At 42.1% G+C, this 16,579-nt stretch overlaps 1 protein-coding gene across 7 annotated transcripts in view; it reads right to left on the minus strand.

Annotated features, from left to right (window-relative positions):
- Window positions 1-16,579, minus strand: part of Tanc2 (tetratricopeptide repeat, ankyrin repeat and coiled-coil containing 2) — a 325,356-nt gene that overhangs the window by 8,354 nt on the left and 300,423 nt on the right. For 5 of the 7 annotated variants that reach the window (XM_032914256.1, XM_032914253.1, XM_032914252.1 and 2 more), the window contains 8 exons: window positions 15,326-15,419; window positions 7,943-8,076; window positions 6,784-6,907; window positions 4,116-4,291; window positions 3,706-3,838; window positions 3,095-3,124; window positions 2,186-2,277; window positions 439-585 (listed from right to left, as the gene is read on the minus strand). In XM_032914256.1, coding sequence (XP_032770147.1) covers window positions 439-585; window positions 2,186-2,277; window positions 3,095-3,124; window positions 3,706-3,838; window positions 4,116-4,291; window positions 6,784-6,907; window positions 7,943-8,076; window positions 15,326-15,419 — 930 coding nt within the window. The remainder of the gene's footprint in view (window positions 1-438; window positions 586-2,185; window positions 2,278-3,094; window positions 3,125-3,705; window positions 3,839-4,115; window positions 4,292-6,783; window positions 6,908-7,942; window positions 8,077-15,325; window positions 15,420-16,579) is intronic. The other 2 variants (XM_032914255.1, XM_032914254.1) reach the window with 1 other exon arrangement.

Here is a 16,579-nt window from a genome sequence, read left to right on the forward strand (position 1 = left end):
GGCCAGGGAAGAGATGAAAATGTCAAGAGTTACCTTAGAAATTAACTTTGAAGTCCACAGTCCTGAGACTTCATCCCAACCCTTTGGCACCTGACTATGGAGCACACTAGAAAAAATGAAGTCTAGCCCTAACTGCAGCCAAAATTCTGGTGAGAATGGCTGAAGAGAGTGTGTGGAGACGAGAGTGTCTTGGTCACTTCAGTGGGGATGATGAAACTGCAGAATGCCACAAACTGCTTACAGGGAACTAGCGTTTCTAAGCTTGAGAAATTTGTATTTGTTGTGGATTTATTTCAGTTTGCAAATGTCAGTGTTCTGTGAAGGACAACCAGGTTCCAAATGGGGCAGAAAGGATTTTAGGGCCGTAGTAATAAGGTAGTGAGTGGCAGGAACATTCCATTTCTATCACTGCAGAAAGAGTGGAGATCAGAGACTTACGTTCATTTTCCTGCGACATCGAGAGAGGTTGAGGAGGAGAGACACTTTTAGCTCCCGGAAGGTTTTCAAGTCCTCACCAAACCCTTCTCTAGGGAATTTCTTCAGAGCATACTGGTAGCGCTGGGCAGCTTCCTTTACTTTACCTTTCTAAGGGGGTACAAATAAAGAGCAAAGTGTTGGTTTGCTGAGTGGCTGAGATCTGGTCCCTGGTTCCTGCCTGCTCTTATCAGTTGTTATAAAGGTCCCTTGATGCTGAGAGCAGAAATCTAGTCTTTTCTATAAGAAACTCACTTGGTAAGGACAGGAAGGTTGAAGGGACGTCTAAAATCACAAGCCAGAGAAACAAAATCTTGGCAAATGCATAGAACAGCTTCTGTTCTCAAGGGCTACCCTTGGTCATTTGGGAAGTTCCTTCTTTTCCTGAACAGCTCTACTTGGGGTACATAAAACTTCCTGGTCTTGACACTCCTGTCCTAACGTGCTGTCCCACAGAGGAGATAATTCTCTTCCTCAGGACCTAGAATGGTCTATCTGAGGCTTCTCTAACACAATGGTAGAAAACTGTCAATTCATGGTATTTGTGATCAGGCAGGAGGTAGGTGGTAGCAGAGAGGAGAAGCTTGGAATTTGTGACTCTCACTTTGTAAACCATTTCCCCAAGATGAAGTAAATCTGACCAACTTCGGGATCCTCTGCAGAAACACTGAACTGCTTTTACACTTTGCATCTGGAAGGCTGTACATAAAGTTCAGACAGACCCAGTCAGCCGAGTCAGCAGCCTCACCGTCATCTGGACACTTCCTCTGAGGAGTTGCATGTTCAGGTAGTGCCACTTCTTTACCTTTCATTATCCTTTAGTCAGGAGCAGTGGAGTCTCCAAGGGAGAATTACGGAAGTGTCGATTTACATTAGGAGCCAAGAAACCCTGCCCTGGGACTGCAGAAGTTATCTTATAGTATTGAGGATGTCATTAAGGTCCATAAATATGATTAAGTTTGGACCAAGGTTCAAGCTTTCTACAAGCCATAACTAGGAACTAGAATTCTGCTTAGAACCTTATATATTCATAAAATAAGGAATTTTGCAGTAATTTTATCATCTTTTAGATCTGTAATATCTCAAGGATGCTAAGAACTCAGCTGGAGTTATTTACCTTCAGGGATGATCCAGTGAACTCAAACACTGTGACGCGACTGACATGGAATACCCTAAGAATTTCTTTCTGGCCAAGTGTTTATTAAGGATACCTATTTCTTAAAGACTGTCATCCAGTGACAGTGGCTTTAATCAGATGCATAATAATCACAGTTTATTATTACTATGAACTTTTTTCCCAAGGCTGCCTGCAAACTTTTCTATAGCCGAAGAGAACCTTAAGTTCCTGTTCCCACCTCCAAAGTCTGGGTCTACAGGTATGTGCTACTATATATAAAAATTAAGATCAATAAACCTGGGAATACCAATATTACCTAATTTTGCCTTTAATTGCCCTATGAGTTCCTTACTTAGAAGATTCTGAGAAAAACCTGTTACTGAACTGTAAGTGACCAGCTAAAACCAGAATGTTTTTGCTTTCTTGTCAAGAAAGAAAAAAAAAACCCATTAAAAAACCCCCAAAAATCTCAGGGCCCCTGAATTAGGAGCCCAGGACCAGGGAATAGTTTCTACCTTTGCCTCTATAGAGAAGAATGGAAACTTCCAAGTTTTCAAGATTCTACATGTAAAAAGAAGTCCCTCCCGCCCTCACCTTATAAAACATGTCCCCCTCTTCCATCAGCTTGCTCAACAGGATGATCATGATGTCTGGTTTGGAGGTGGCCATCGCCCATGTGGCTGGACCTGTAGTGTACAGGATGCATGATGGGTAAAGAACTCATACAATGTAAGGTGGTAGGAAGCTGGGTGAAAAAAATATCCTGGGGAATTTCTGCTGAGAGAACAACTTGCTCCAAGTAATCGCCTCACTTTTAGGCCTGGGAGTGTATTAGTGACTCCCATTGCCAAGAAGCTGCATCGGATTTGTCTGTGTTCACCTTAAAATAAGAATATCTGAGGTGTCCAAGCTTGTGCCACAGGGAGCAGTAAACACCTGTGTGGTACACAGGAGCATATAATGGCTTAGTTTGAAATTGTTTTAAATCAGGAAGTTGGAAGAAAGGGTTAAATGTTACCACATGATTAGAAAAAGCCAAAAAAGAATAATTTATCTTCTGTCTGAGATGGCAAACTCCCACATAGACTCAATTTTGAAGTGTGCATTCTGTAGAAGGGAACCCTCTTTAAGTACTCTAAAGGCTCCCTTAGAGCTAAGTACCAAATAGGACTCCCTGGGATTCACTTGGAACCAGGAGCATAATTCTAACGTCAATAGATATGAAACAAACATCAAGAAGACTACTTGACTCATGAAAGAAAAGAATAAAATTAAATTGATTAGTTTACAGATGACTGAATTATTTACCAACTAAGCTTTTCAGGGTTAGTTATCAAAAGTTCAAGTTATTCTCTGCAACAGTCATTAAAAAATCTTCTTTTAAGGTGAAGTAAATTAAAAGATTAGAGGTGTGGGGAACTCATGCAGGCTAAATCAAAGAGGAGAAGGCAAAGCTGACCAAGCCATCAGACCACGCCTGATGCTGACAGCGGTGAAATATACCTCGTGGGCGACTCGGTAACGTCTGACAACCTTCAAAGAAAGGAGAAAACAAAAAGTTGTAGGAAAGGAAAAAAAAATGGATGAAGGTGAAAAAAAAAAAAAAAAAAAAAAAAAAAAAAAAAAAAAAAAAAAAAAAAAAAAAAAAAAGAAGGAAAAAGCAGCAGTGAGAGGCAGGCAGCAAAAGCCAGCACATCAGCCAACCCTGTCTACAGTGTGTGGGCGGGGGAGCAGCTGGGAGAGCAGCAGCAGGGGCTGGAGAGGGAAGCACAGAGAGCAAAGGAAAGCAAAGGCTTATGGCACTGCAGGGAGCCAGGATGCTCACAGGGTGGGGCTAGTGCACAGGCAGCACTAAAATGTGCATAAGCTCAGCGCAGCCTCCTGGCTAAAGCTAGAAAGGGCAGGGCAGAGAGTCATGTGACTCTGGATACAGGGCTTTATGACTATGGCTCAGATCAGATGGTACTCTCTCTGGGCCAGTAGCCTTTCATTCACTTGGGCAGTAATTGGACCAGGGCAGAGGGAGAACTACATACATTCACTCCAAAAACCCAGGAAAGCCAGACCACTGGCCCCTGGGCACAGATGGTCAATAGCATCTCTCTCTCTCTTACCTATTTTGGCTCCTTTCTTCAGTAGAGTTACTACAACAGACGTGTTCCTGCAACCCACTGCCCGATCCAAAGGACGCATTCCACTGTAGTCAACATGCTCAATCATGGCCCCATGATCCACCAGGAACTGGACCTAGGAAAGGGACAAGCACAACTGTTAACATGTACAATGGATATAGCTTGCCCCTTTCAAACTGCTTGTCTAAACCAGGCTATTTTATATATATATGTATGTATGTATTTCAGGCCACAGTGATAGTCTTGCTTTTGAATAATGTTTTGTACATTCCTGTCTTCTGAAGAGTCTGTGTTAGAACCATCAAAACAGTACTTCACATTTGATCCTAGATATATTCTTGTTGGATAGCACCCCTGTCCTTTCTCTCTGAGGTCTGTTTAAAGATACTTACCACCTCAGCATCACCATAGAAAGCTGCCAGGTCCAGTGGGGTGCGGCCATTCTTGTCTGCATGGTCTGTAGCAGCTCCATTATCCACTAGAGAGCGTACTACTGAGAGATGGCCCTTCAGACAAGCCCAGCTGAGGGCTGTCAACCCTTCTTTGTCCATCAGGGCAATGGAGGCACCTAAAAGAAGAGAAACCTGTTTTAATGGACCGAGGACACAAAAGTTTACAGCCAAAAGGGATGCTGATGTCTAAGGTATACATGCTGTTGAGGAATAGCTTTCACTTCTAGACTCTTTTCATTTTAAGACTGACCCTGACTGGCCATGGTGACATACATCAGTAACCCCCAAACAGGTAGGAGTAAGCAGGGGAATCGTGAGTTTGAGGGTAGTCTGGGCTACACAGTGAGTTCAAGGCCTATGTGAGTCACATCTCCATCCCCTGAGTGCTGTGATTGTAGGTGTGTCAGTCCAAGTTTGTGGTGCTGAGACTGAACTTGGAGCCTTGTGTATGTTAGACAAGCACTCAGCCAGCTAAACTGGGTCACCAGCTATAAATTATAGATTATTTAAAAAAATTAAAATCACTTGAGAGTTCCTACTCTACAATGTTCTACAAACAATGTAGTCTAAACTTAGTGAAAACTCATGTAAGTGAAAAAAACAAAAGAAAAAAAAGAAAACCTAAAGAAAATACAAAAGGTTCAAAGACCATGGGGAGAGCAAACCTGTCATCTATGCCTGTGGATGTCTGCGGGCATGTGGCAAATACAGTACTCATCTAAGGTCATCAGTGCTCTTCTAATGGCTACAGTTTGCTCTGGACCTTGCTGTGTGCCACATCTTTTTTTTTTTTTTCCTGGAGCTGGGGACTGAACCCAGGGCCTTGCGCTTGCTAAAATCCCCACTGAGCTAAATCCCCAACCCCCCGCTGTGTGCCACATCTTAAGAACCTAGGTCTGTTCCCTCATGTGCTGCTCCCCTCCTCTAGCAGAAATGAAGGCAGATATCAAGTCAGACTTGTTCGGCAACTTGTACCAAGACAAGAGCTACACTGTACCCTGCAAGAGCAATTCTTGACTCTAGCCACCTTTGAGTCTGAGGTTGTGGAAACAAATCTTTCCTGCAAAGACAGAGCTAAAGCCACAGCAAGTCTCTTAGGAGAAGCCCAGTCTTCTTATTCAACTATCCTTGGCTGTTCAGGTCTGGGCACAGTTCTTCAGAAGGCTGGTTCCCTTAAAGGAATGTGCATCTGCATATGGATAATTATATATATTTAAGGTTGGTTTATTAACAGCAAAGGCTAACTGGAATGATGTCATAGTTTCAGTTGCCTTACTAGCCCCTGCTGCTCCAATCTAAGACTCCACTAGATGGCACTGCAGTGCTACTAGAGATGAGCCTTTTCTATATGGCAGTCTGTGATGCCACTACTGCATAGGTAGCTGAGCTTATAGCAATCAGCAGGAAGCTGAAATGTCTTACCATTGTGCACCTGTAGAGAAAAAGCAGTTTCCCATTTACCAACGGTGTGAGTGTGCTGGAAAGTGTCACATGGAATTTATTATGACAGCTTAATAGCAATATCCTAATTCTCCAAAGAGGGCCTCATTGCTAGCAAGTGCTTCAACTTTCCTTTGGAGTCAAGAAACAAATGTTAGCCATGCAGGCTGACAAACTGATATCCAGCTTTGCCTGGTGTATTGGTGCACACCTTTAATCCCAACAGTTCGGAGGTCAACACAGGTGGACCTTTGTGAGTTTGTGGCCAGTATGGTCTACAGAGCAAGTTCTAGGCTAGCCAGGACTACACAATAAGACACCATACCACCTTCAACCCCACCCCTAGCAGCAACAGCAGCAGTAGCAGCAAATCAGCCTCTAAGATAGGTGGATATTTACTGGGTATACATAAAAATATTGAAGTCTGGAGACTACTGATTTGAAAGAAAGAGTTCAGAATGTATTGATTTCATAACAGTCACTCAGGCTATAAGGAAAAAGGGAATGTCAGAGTTAGAATTCCCCAGGGTGTAAGTGGGCAGGTTGGGGGTGGTGAGGTAAACTTTGTAAATTTGTAAACTTTGCTCTTTGGAAGCTAAGACAGGAGAATCACCTCGTTTGAGGTCAGCCTGGTGTACATTGTTATAAAAACATATATACCCATTCGAATGTATATAACACACACACACACACACACACACACACACACACACACACGAGAGCACCAGGTATACTTAGGTGACTGAGGCAAGAAACAATGTTGTAAGTTCAAGGCCAGCCTGGAATCTTATTTTAAAAAACTGGAGGAGAAAAAAAAAAAGCAGGAGCATCTGGCTTTGCATTTTTTCTTTTCTTCCTTCCTTTCTTTCTTTTTAAAAAATATTTATTTATTTATTTTACATATGTGAGTACACTGTTGCTCTCTTCAGACACACCGGAAGAGGGCATCAGATCCCATTATAGATGGTTGTGAGCCACCATGTGGTTGCTGGGAATTGAACTCAGGACCTCTGGAAGAGCAGTCAGTGCTCTTAACCACTGAGCCATCTCTCCAGTCCGGCTTTGTGTTTTCTAATCAACTGAATTAGTAATATCATTCTCAACATGTTCCAAATGCCTGGAGTTAAGTGAATTCTTACAGGCTCTAGTCACAGCCTCTCAGGCTTACCTTGTGCAAGAAGGAAGTCCACAGTTCCTAGATGGCCTTCAGAAGCAGCCATCATCAGGGGAGTACGACCCTGCTTGTCTGCCATGTTGACATCTGCTCCATGGGTCAGTAAAAGGTCAACAATCTGCAAGTGCAGACAGACAGAGGCTGGTTATTGTAAGGAGAGCTGCTGAGATGACGCATGCATGTCCTGGAGTGTGAAGTTCTCCTTGCTGCAGATGTGAGTCCCCCATAAGCAGTGTTCTCCTGTAGCAACTTACTCATGACTTTCTGTACAGTTCTAATGGCGTGTGATTTGCTATCTTAACTCCCTTAGAGATAGATGAATGAGGATTCATCTCTGAACATGTGACTAAGACATCAGGTTAGAAAAAAAGACAAGTCAAGATGTGGTCTAAACCAAACAGAAGTCCCACATCGAGTAACTACCCGTATCATTCCATTTTACTCATCTCTGGAGGCTACAAGCCTCAGCAGCAGCAGAATCTCCCCACTGGACTGACTATGGCAGTGCCTTCTGTTGAGGACCGTTGGCTTCTAGGGCCTTTTGTCTACTAGTGCCTCCAAAGACCATGGTCAGTGCCCTTTCCTTTTCCATCCCAGTGTGTAAATTAATGGTTTTTCTAGAGTCCAAAGCTCTGGAAAGCATAAATAACGAGAGTTTAAGTGTGTTTTCTTCCAGCCAGTCTGAAACATCTGTGAGTAACCGGTTTGAAAGGGTCTGCTGAGATGTGAACTCCCAGTCAACTGGCAGATACTGTTGCATAGAGAAGGGTGTTGCTCCATGACCAGGGCTAATCAATATAGCTCACAATGATGGTTTTGAGTGTTAATTTCTTCCCCACCCCCTTTTTATTGAGACAGGGTCTTCCTATGTTATTCTGGCTGTCCTAGAACTCACTATGTAGACCAGGCTGGCCTTGAACTCACAGAGATCCACCTGCTTCTGTCCCGAGTGCTTGGATGAAAGGTGCACACCACCTCATTGGGTGAGTGCTAATTTCTTACATTCTCACTTGAGTGGAACATTAGTAACAAAGGCCCATGTCCTCAAGCCTGATGACTGCTGAGAAACCCAGCGTGGCCTCCTCTCTTTGCACCAGACGTTCCCACCTGGAGCTCATTCTTACCTGAGGGCTGGAAGCAGCACCCTACTTACCTGCCAATGGCCCTGGCGAACAGTGCTGAATAGGGGCACCGCTCCTCTGCGGTTTGGCTGGGCCACTGCTGCCCCTTGCTCCAAAAGCAGACGGCACACGTCCAGTTTGCCCCTTCCAGCTGCGGCTGTCAGGGCTAAAGGCAGATAACAAAGACTGAGGATGGCTGGGCTTCTTCTTATTATTTTTTTTTCTAGTTTTCAATGTTAAACATGGATTAATGTGTTTCTAAATGCTTTGTTTTATATGCAAACACAATAAATTAGTGTGTCTGATTAATGCAATCACAACTTTACCTCCAAGAGTAATAATTTTGGTTGCCTTTCCAAAAAGGATATTTTAAAGAAAAATAATAAAGACATTTAAAAGAGCTCACAATATCTGGAGCCAATCATAATAATGAATTCACTGAAAAATCACTTTGATCAAATTCACCTGGTTTCATTTTTCCTATACTCAGGTCGTCTACTCTTCTTTAGGGGCTTCTTTTTTTTAAGGTTCTCAACCTAGTTACAAGCCCACCACTCTGTGTGAATGGAGTCTAGAGGAGTGACTCTACAGAAAATCGCTGAAAAAAGTCTTGGTCAACCTCTATTCCTGTGCTCTCAAAACTAAAGAACCGAAGACAGGAACTGTAATTTAAGGCTTTGGACAATTTATTTTTTATTTCTTTTTAAGCTAATTAAGATAATAAATTTTTAAAGCTAGATTTGCAAGCTTGAGGGACAGAACTGTTCAAAGTAAGATGGTCCTAAAGATGAGAAAAAAGGTGTGAAAAAGGTGACTTTCTTCCTTTATTTGGGGGAGGGGTCTAGGAAAGTTCTCACACAGCCCAGACTCACGCTGCAGCCAACGATGACCTTGAATGTCTGGCAGGGATTACAGGGATGGTACGCAACACCACACCAGACTTAAAAACAGCTGTAATATAAAGTGACTATAAAGGGTACACAGAGGAAGAAATTATTTCTCTTTCTATCTTATTGTCCATCATTTATGATCTTCGATACAGTTCACATTCTGAGTGTATATTTCATTTTCTGTATTGTTTGTAAAGTAGGATGAACAGTTTGGAGATACAAAGTTCATCTTGTAACAGACAGACATTGATTTAACAAAGACATTTAAAGTGTATAGGTTTGGGACTGGAGAGATGGCTCAGCGGTTAAGAGCACTGACCGCTCTTCCAGAGGTCCTGAGTTCAATTCCCAGCAACCACATGGTGGCTCACAACCATTTGTAATGGAATTCGATGCTCTCTTCTGGTGTGTCTGAAGAGAGCAACAGTGTACTCGGACATAAAATAAATAAATTTTTAAAAAAAATAAAATGTATAGGTTTATTTATTATTTGGAAGTAAGTTCTCCATATATACCCTAGGTTGGGTCTAAACTCAGTGTTTCCTTTTAGCTCCCCAATGCTGGGATTACAGGTCTATGCCACAATACCTAGCTGAAATCTGTTATTAGAATTCATAATAATTCTCTCTGTGTATGGTGTTTGTATATGTGTCCTCATGCATGTGTAGGTAGTCAGAGGTTGACACCAAGTGTCTTCCTTAGTTACTCTCTACTGTGTAAGATTGCTTATAGATTTGAAGATGTTTAGTCTTCAAGGAGTAGAGCTCTTTGACATTAGAAGGATTAGGGGGTGTGGCCTTGTCGGAGGAAGCGTGTCACTGTGGGTAGGCTTAGGGGTTTCAAAAGCCCACGACAAGCTCAATCTCTCTCTGCTTATGAGCCGGGCGGGGTGCAGCTTTCAGCCACTGTTTTGGCTCCATACTTGGCATCAGACTCCTGCCATGTTAAGACTCACTCTCTGAAACTGTAAGCGAGCCTCCAGTTAAATGCTCTCTTTGGTAAGATTTGCCATGGTCATGGTGTCTCTAACAGCCCAGCACTAAGACACTCTCCATCAGTTTTCTGTTTGTTTGTTTTGAGAAAGGGTCTCACTGAACAAAGAGCTAGACTGGAGACCAGCAAGCTCCTAAACTTCAGCTGTCTCTGCTTCCCTAGGGCTAGGATTATAGATGTATGCCACTGTGTTCAATTTTTTATGTGGATGGTGGGGATCTGAACACAGGACCTATGTTTAGCTCCTTAGCCCTTACGTTTTAAAGTCTGGACAAAGGGTAGGAAAATGGAAAATTATTAGAAAATAGTATGAGTTATATTTTATTAAAAAACAAATTGGGAATACATGTTTCCCCATCTTCCAACTTGATCTGGAGAACTGATATAGTAGGCTGACAAAAGGTCCTCCCTTCATCACAGCCATATATTCAATGATAAATAAACACTATTAGGCGGGTATACATATTTTAGTTCTCAAATGTTGTACTCTAATCAAAGAAGCTAGTGAAATTTGAATCAATTGGTCACTTATAATCTTTCACTTAAGTGAAAAATTATAGAATTTTAAACATTTACATTATTTATTTGGTGTATATGTAAACAAACGTAGACCAAGGACAACTTGCAGGGTTTAGTTCTCTCCTTCCACCACTCGCATCCCAAGGATAGAACTCAGGTCATTAGGCTACTCAGCGAGTACCCTACTCACTGAGCTATCTGGCTGGCCTGGCATTTGCTTTGGGGTTTAGCTTAATTTGTCTATAACTGAGCCATATATAAAATTAAAACTCCTTATAACTTACACATACAAAAGACTTTCAAATAATCTCTTCCTGTCCTAAGGGTAAAATGGGTTCATAAGGGAAAATGTAGCAATTTTTGAAGATGTACTCAATTTTATTTTGCAAGTCTTTTTTTTTTTTTCCTTTTTTTCGGAGCTGGGGACTGAACCCAGGGCCTTGTGCTTGCTAGGCAAGCGCTCTACCACTGAGCTAAATCCCCAACCCCTATTTTGCAAGTCTTGTGATTATCTTTTCTGCTTAATTTGTCACAGGAGGACAGTGTTATCCTCTATGAAGTGAATGTGTGTGTATACACTGAATGCAGTGCAAGTGTATGTGTGTGTACACACATATATACACACTTTTCATTTTTCCTTTCTCTCTCCTTCCTTCCTTCCTTCCTTCCTTCCTTCCTTCCTTCCTTCCTTCCTTCCTTCCTTCCTTCCTTTCCTTCCTTCCTTCCTTCCTTCCTTCGAGATAGACGCTCTCTTCATATGCCTGGCTGTCCTGGAACTCACTCTGTAGACCAGGCTGGTCTCAAACTCTCAGAGATCTGCCTGCCTTTGCCTCCCGAGTGTGCCACCATGTCTGGCTTCCAAGTGCATATTTTTAACAGTTTAAAAGGTTGTTAGGCTTGCACAGGCATTTGAACACAAGAGTAGCTAAGAACTTAAGACATGCTCTGTGCCTCAAAGAAACCATTTGGAAAATTTCTAACTCCCATATTTTGTTTAAAGTACCAGGTTATAGGGTTCTGGCAAACTTCCAAGTATGTGAGGGCCAAGAACATTCTTATTATTAAAACAAAGCAAAACTGATAGCACTTTGAAGAAAATAGACTAGTATTTCAGAACCCAGGCTTTCACTAATGATGCCAGTTCACAGAACATATTATTCACAGACAGTGCTCGTCTGGAAAGTTGCACTGTCTATTCTAACAATTATATTACTCTGGTTGGCCTCTTTCTCTCTATTGAGTAACACACTTTTAATGTTCCACTTGGCCTTGTTCTGTTGTATAATCTCTGTTGTTTAGGTTATGATGTCATTTGGCAGCAGCCTTCAGATGACAGCTAGACATGGTCATGAACACAGCTGGACAATCTCATCTCAGAACAATTGTGATGCAGAACACAGTCTGCACTGTTCAGGATCAAGACCAAGGAGTTGCTTTGGTTGGATATTATAAGTCTTATCAAAAACTGTTAGGAGTTCTTAAAAGAAAGGAGATTAAGGTAAAGCCGTGTCCATGAACCATAACAGTTAGAAGAAGAAAAAGAAAAAATTAAATCACTTCCCAAGAGACTAGAAACAAAATTTGTTTCCCTAGTTTGTCAGCATCTGACAAAAATGATTTGTGGTATGTGTGTGTGTATATGTGTGTATGTGTATGCGGGCGTGTGTATGTGTATGAGGGTGTGTGTGTGTGTGTGTGTGTGTGTGTGTGTGTGTGTCTGTGCGTGCTTGAAGATGCAGATAGGAAAGAGCTTGGGTAGAATTTTACAATTATACAACTAGTATACAAAGGTTGGTAAGTGGAAGCATGACATTAGACTATGACGTAAAAGATCCCTCTGGAACAGGAATCACCAGAGAGAAGGGGAGAAAGAACGGATGATTAGCAAGGAGACTGCGGCAATAATCTTGGCCACAGATGACACAGGTACAAAGTATGGGTATCTTATTTTGTGAGCCTCTACAGCTGCTAGGGGCTCTGAGTAGCTGGCCCTAGTCTATGTGTGTACAGAAGGAGCAGGCAGGGCGATGTGTCCCCTTATTGCTGCTGTTGTACTGCTCCCTAAGAAGTCTGGGACAGACCTGTGAGACAGAAGGGGAAACCCTTTCAGTTTTGCAGTGGCATAAAAGATAATGGTTACGAGTCTCCCCTTTCCATGGTCTTTTGGGTTTGATATAGCTAGCCATATGGGGAAGGCTGGACACGAGAAGATGACTCTGGGGGATTAAAGAGGATGCCAAAGGAAGACAAAAGCACCCAGGGTACTTTATGATCTGATTTTAAGAAATGCGATGTGCAAATGTTGTATCTTAGTACTATTTTAATTTACTCTAAGATGTGTTTCATTGATTATAGATTCACTGCTCCCCACCTTAACATCTCTGAGACTGGGATGTGACTGAGGACAGCTGTGAGAGGAAAGAACTTGTGTTCGTGTGTTGACAGAAATGTTGCTTCTTTTTGTTAGTGGAGCTCTGCCTTTGGTTATAGTTAAATGACAGAGTGTAAAACTGTGACCACTGTGCGTTCCCTAGGTACAGCTTCTGTCAGGGTTGCAGATGAGACTTCCACCACATCAAAAGCAAACACATATCACGCATCTCTGTCTCTGTCTGTCTGTCTGTCTGTCTGTCTGTCACACACACACACACACACACACACACACACACACACACACACACACACACACACACACACGTCGCCCATGCCTCATGAATGCTGAGTTGTAGGGTCCTTTTTCACATAGCCAAGATAATAATCTTTTTGAAAAATCTCTCTGAAGTCAAATAGTTCTGTTTTGTAGAGTGTTTCTACACACTGTGGCTAGCCTGGAACTTGCTGTGTAGACCAGATGCAATCATCTTCCTGCCCCTGCTTCTGCAGTCTTGAGGTTATAGACATATGTGACCATGCTTTGCCTCAAGTAATTTTCTACAGATCCAGTAATTATATTTGTTCCAAAGTATAGTTTTCAATAGTAAAATTATTGCATGTAAATACCAAATTAAATATACAGTTGTGACATGAAATTTTGATTTTTAAACTTTTGAGATGGTACACTGATAAAAGTTTATGTGCATGTTTAAGTATGAAATATTTTTAACTTTGAGTATAAAGATTTATTCATATATATATATACATATATATATATATTTGTGTGTGTGTGTAATACAATGAGCATGTAGAGGTCAAAGGGTAACAAGGAAGTTGGTCCTCTCCTTCTATCATGTGGGTTCAGAGGATTAAATTCAGGTCAATATGGTGCCTTTACCCTCTGAGCCATTGTCCCAGCCAGTCCATACAGCTTTATTTGAATAAGAAATTCATATTCAATAAAAATTAAGCCCCTCATTTAGTGTGTGTGTATGCATTTACCCATGCACGCATGTTTAGAGGCCAGAGGTTGTCCTCCTTCATTACTTTCTAGTCAGTTTGAGCAGGACCCTACACTGAACCTGCAGCTTGTTGGTAGGGCTGGCCAGTCGAGAGCCCTGGGATCTACCATGTTGCCATGCTTTTGTTTCTGTGGACACTGGGATTTAGCATGCTGGACTCCACACTCAGGTTCTCATACTTGTGTGGCAGGCAGTCCCTTTACCTAGGGAGCCATCTCACCAGCCACAGTTATGCACTGTCTGAATCTAAGGATTTCTCTGAGCATAGCACAGTTTGATGCTGTCCATGGTGAGTATGGCCTTATCATCCCTACTCACCGTGACCACATGGGTCATGGCATTTCTGGGCCCCTCTGCTCTCACGCCCTTGGTAGAAGGCTGTATCAGGAGGTGTGGCAACACTGTTGAGAAGGTTTTGCTAATAGGAGAGGTAAACCAACATGTCCCTTTTGCACTTTTAGGTCACCTTCCCTGGACTTCTCTGAGGATGGGGTTCCAAGGAGAGCAGCTGTTCCCAGCTGCACATTTTCCTTTAATCTATCATGGCCTCTTAAGCTGCAGCTGCCTGGCATCTGCTCTTTGGCTTTTACAAAGGGAAAAATTGTTGAGAAGGAGCTTTGGATCATTACACATGTAAAGGAAGTCATGAAACCTATGCACATTTTAGCAGGGGAAGAAAGAAAACAATTTAACAAATTGTTATAAATGTTAGATAAATTCAAACATTTTATCTTTTTTTTTTTTTTTTTTTTTTTTCGGAGCTGGGGACCTAACCAGGGCCTTTGCGCTTCCCTAGGTAAGCGCTCTACCACTGAGCTAAATCCCCAGCCCCCTGATTTTTAACAACATTCTTTCCTTTACCAAATGTATACCCTTCTTGTTTAGTAAAACATGCTACACACATTTACCATCTCAATATTAGTCTCTTTCTAATGGCAACATGTCTGTGGTTGCTCTACTCTTTCCCTGCCCTAGTTCCATGAAAACACATCAGCGGTTACTATGCTTCTCCAGCCTAGTCTTGGAGGAAAGACTGCATTCATTTCCTGTATTAACCATGAGGAAGAGCTACTGTTGGTGAAGTAAGGAACGGATGACAGACAATGCTTTGCTATAGACCCCGAGGGACTGGAGTAGATCTGGTGGCCCCTTCAGTTTGCATCTAGCTGGCAGCTCTCATCACACTGTAAAGCTTAACAGTGCTAGATAACCATAAAGACGTGTGGCTAGGCCAGAGATGTGGATGGATGGAAGCAGGATTTTCCCAGTTAACAGTTGTAAGTAGGACCTAACTCTGGGAAGAAGGAAAAGGAAGTCGTATGAGGGTCAAACAAAAGGAAGGCCACAATTGTTTTCTTCTGTACTGTAAAGAAATATCTGAAACATGAGTGGTGATTCTTTTAAAAAAAGTGGTAACGGTGGAAAATCCAAAGGCAAAGTGGGCTGGAAGCGAAAAGTTGCCTAACTTTTCACTTGGGCTGAACTGGTCTCTAATACAAAAGTCTTAAGACTGAGTGCTAAAGTTTGTCAGACTCAAAATAATGGTAAGAGAGACCCAGAAAGTCAGCATGAATATAACACGACACTGAGAGAAGACAGCAATGTCCCAGAGAAGTACCTGTCTCTCCCCAAAGACTGTCAAAACTGTTGATTTGTGCTCGCTCCACTTCCTCTTCATCTTTTTCTGGAAGATCAAGTAGGTAGGAGACAATCTGAAACAAGAAGTCATGTCAGCTCGCACTGCAGATGAGACGCTATGCTGCTGTCCCTGATCTGGAAGCACTGGAAGGCAATCCTCTTAGCACCACTACACTTCTTACATACGAAAAAACAGTACTGATAGCCTTACCAAAGAAAACAGAAACCATACTGATAGAAGCTGTCCTACCAGACAGTATTCATAATTTTATTTAACATAGTCCATATATCATGTGATTTAAAAATTACATGTTCTTCTTATTTAAGGCAATGATACAATCTCTTGTATGATGCCCGATACGGACATAGGAAATGAATGTGGAGAAAGCTGAGGTCTATAGTTCCTTAAAGTAATTGTTTTCTTGTTTTCTCTCAGAAGTATGAGGACTGCCTGTCTCCCCAGGAATCTGATGTACCGGGAGTTAGGAGACTTTGCACAGACAATACAAATTTCGGTTTTGCTTCAGATTCACTCGGTGATGTCTAGTGCCAGTTGAGAGGACGGCTGCTCCCCTGGAGCATCCCTCGCAGTGGGACGGGCTCCTGAGTAGAGACCCAGGAGAGCCGATTCTTTAATTTTCAGAAAGTTTATAAGCTGATCTCCGCCCCACCCCCAGACAGTGTCTCTCTGTGTAGCTCTGGCTGTCCTGGAACTCACTCTGTAGATCAGGCTGGCCTTGAACTCAGAGATAAACCTGCCTCTGCCTCTTGAGTGCTAGGGCTAAAGTTGTGCACCACCACCACACCAGTTTACAAGCTGATTGTTAAATTCAGTCACTTATTAAAACTAGAATAATAAAAAAAAATATATGAGACACAGCTCACAGGTAAGAGTACTTGCTTAGAATGTGTGAGATCCTGGATTTGATCTCAACACCACAAAAACAAAGCCCCTCAACTCTTAAAATTTCTGAATTATTTAACTGTGTCCTATTATTATCATCTGTGATATTAAGGTTATTTATATTTATTGTATCTGTATGAATGAAACATTGTCACGTGTGCCACTGTGCATTTCTTCCCACCTTCATATTGAGCAATAAAACCCTGGCAGCTTGAAGTCAGTCATGGTAGGAATAGTTACAAACTTTATAAATCAATGGTTGGTTTAGAACTAAACCTGAAATGTGTTTCATTTTAATCAGTAGAGTTTACATAAAGGTGAGAGACAGTT

This window comes from Rattus rattus, chromosome 9, assembly GCF_011064425.1.
Source record: "Rattus rattus isolate New Zealand chromosome 9, Rrattus_CSIRO_v1, whole genome shotgun sequence".
Classification (NCBI taxonomy): Eukaryota; Metazoa; Chordata; class Mammalia; order Rodentia; family Muridae; genus Rattus; species Rattus rattus.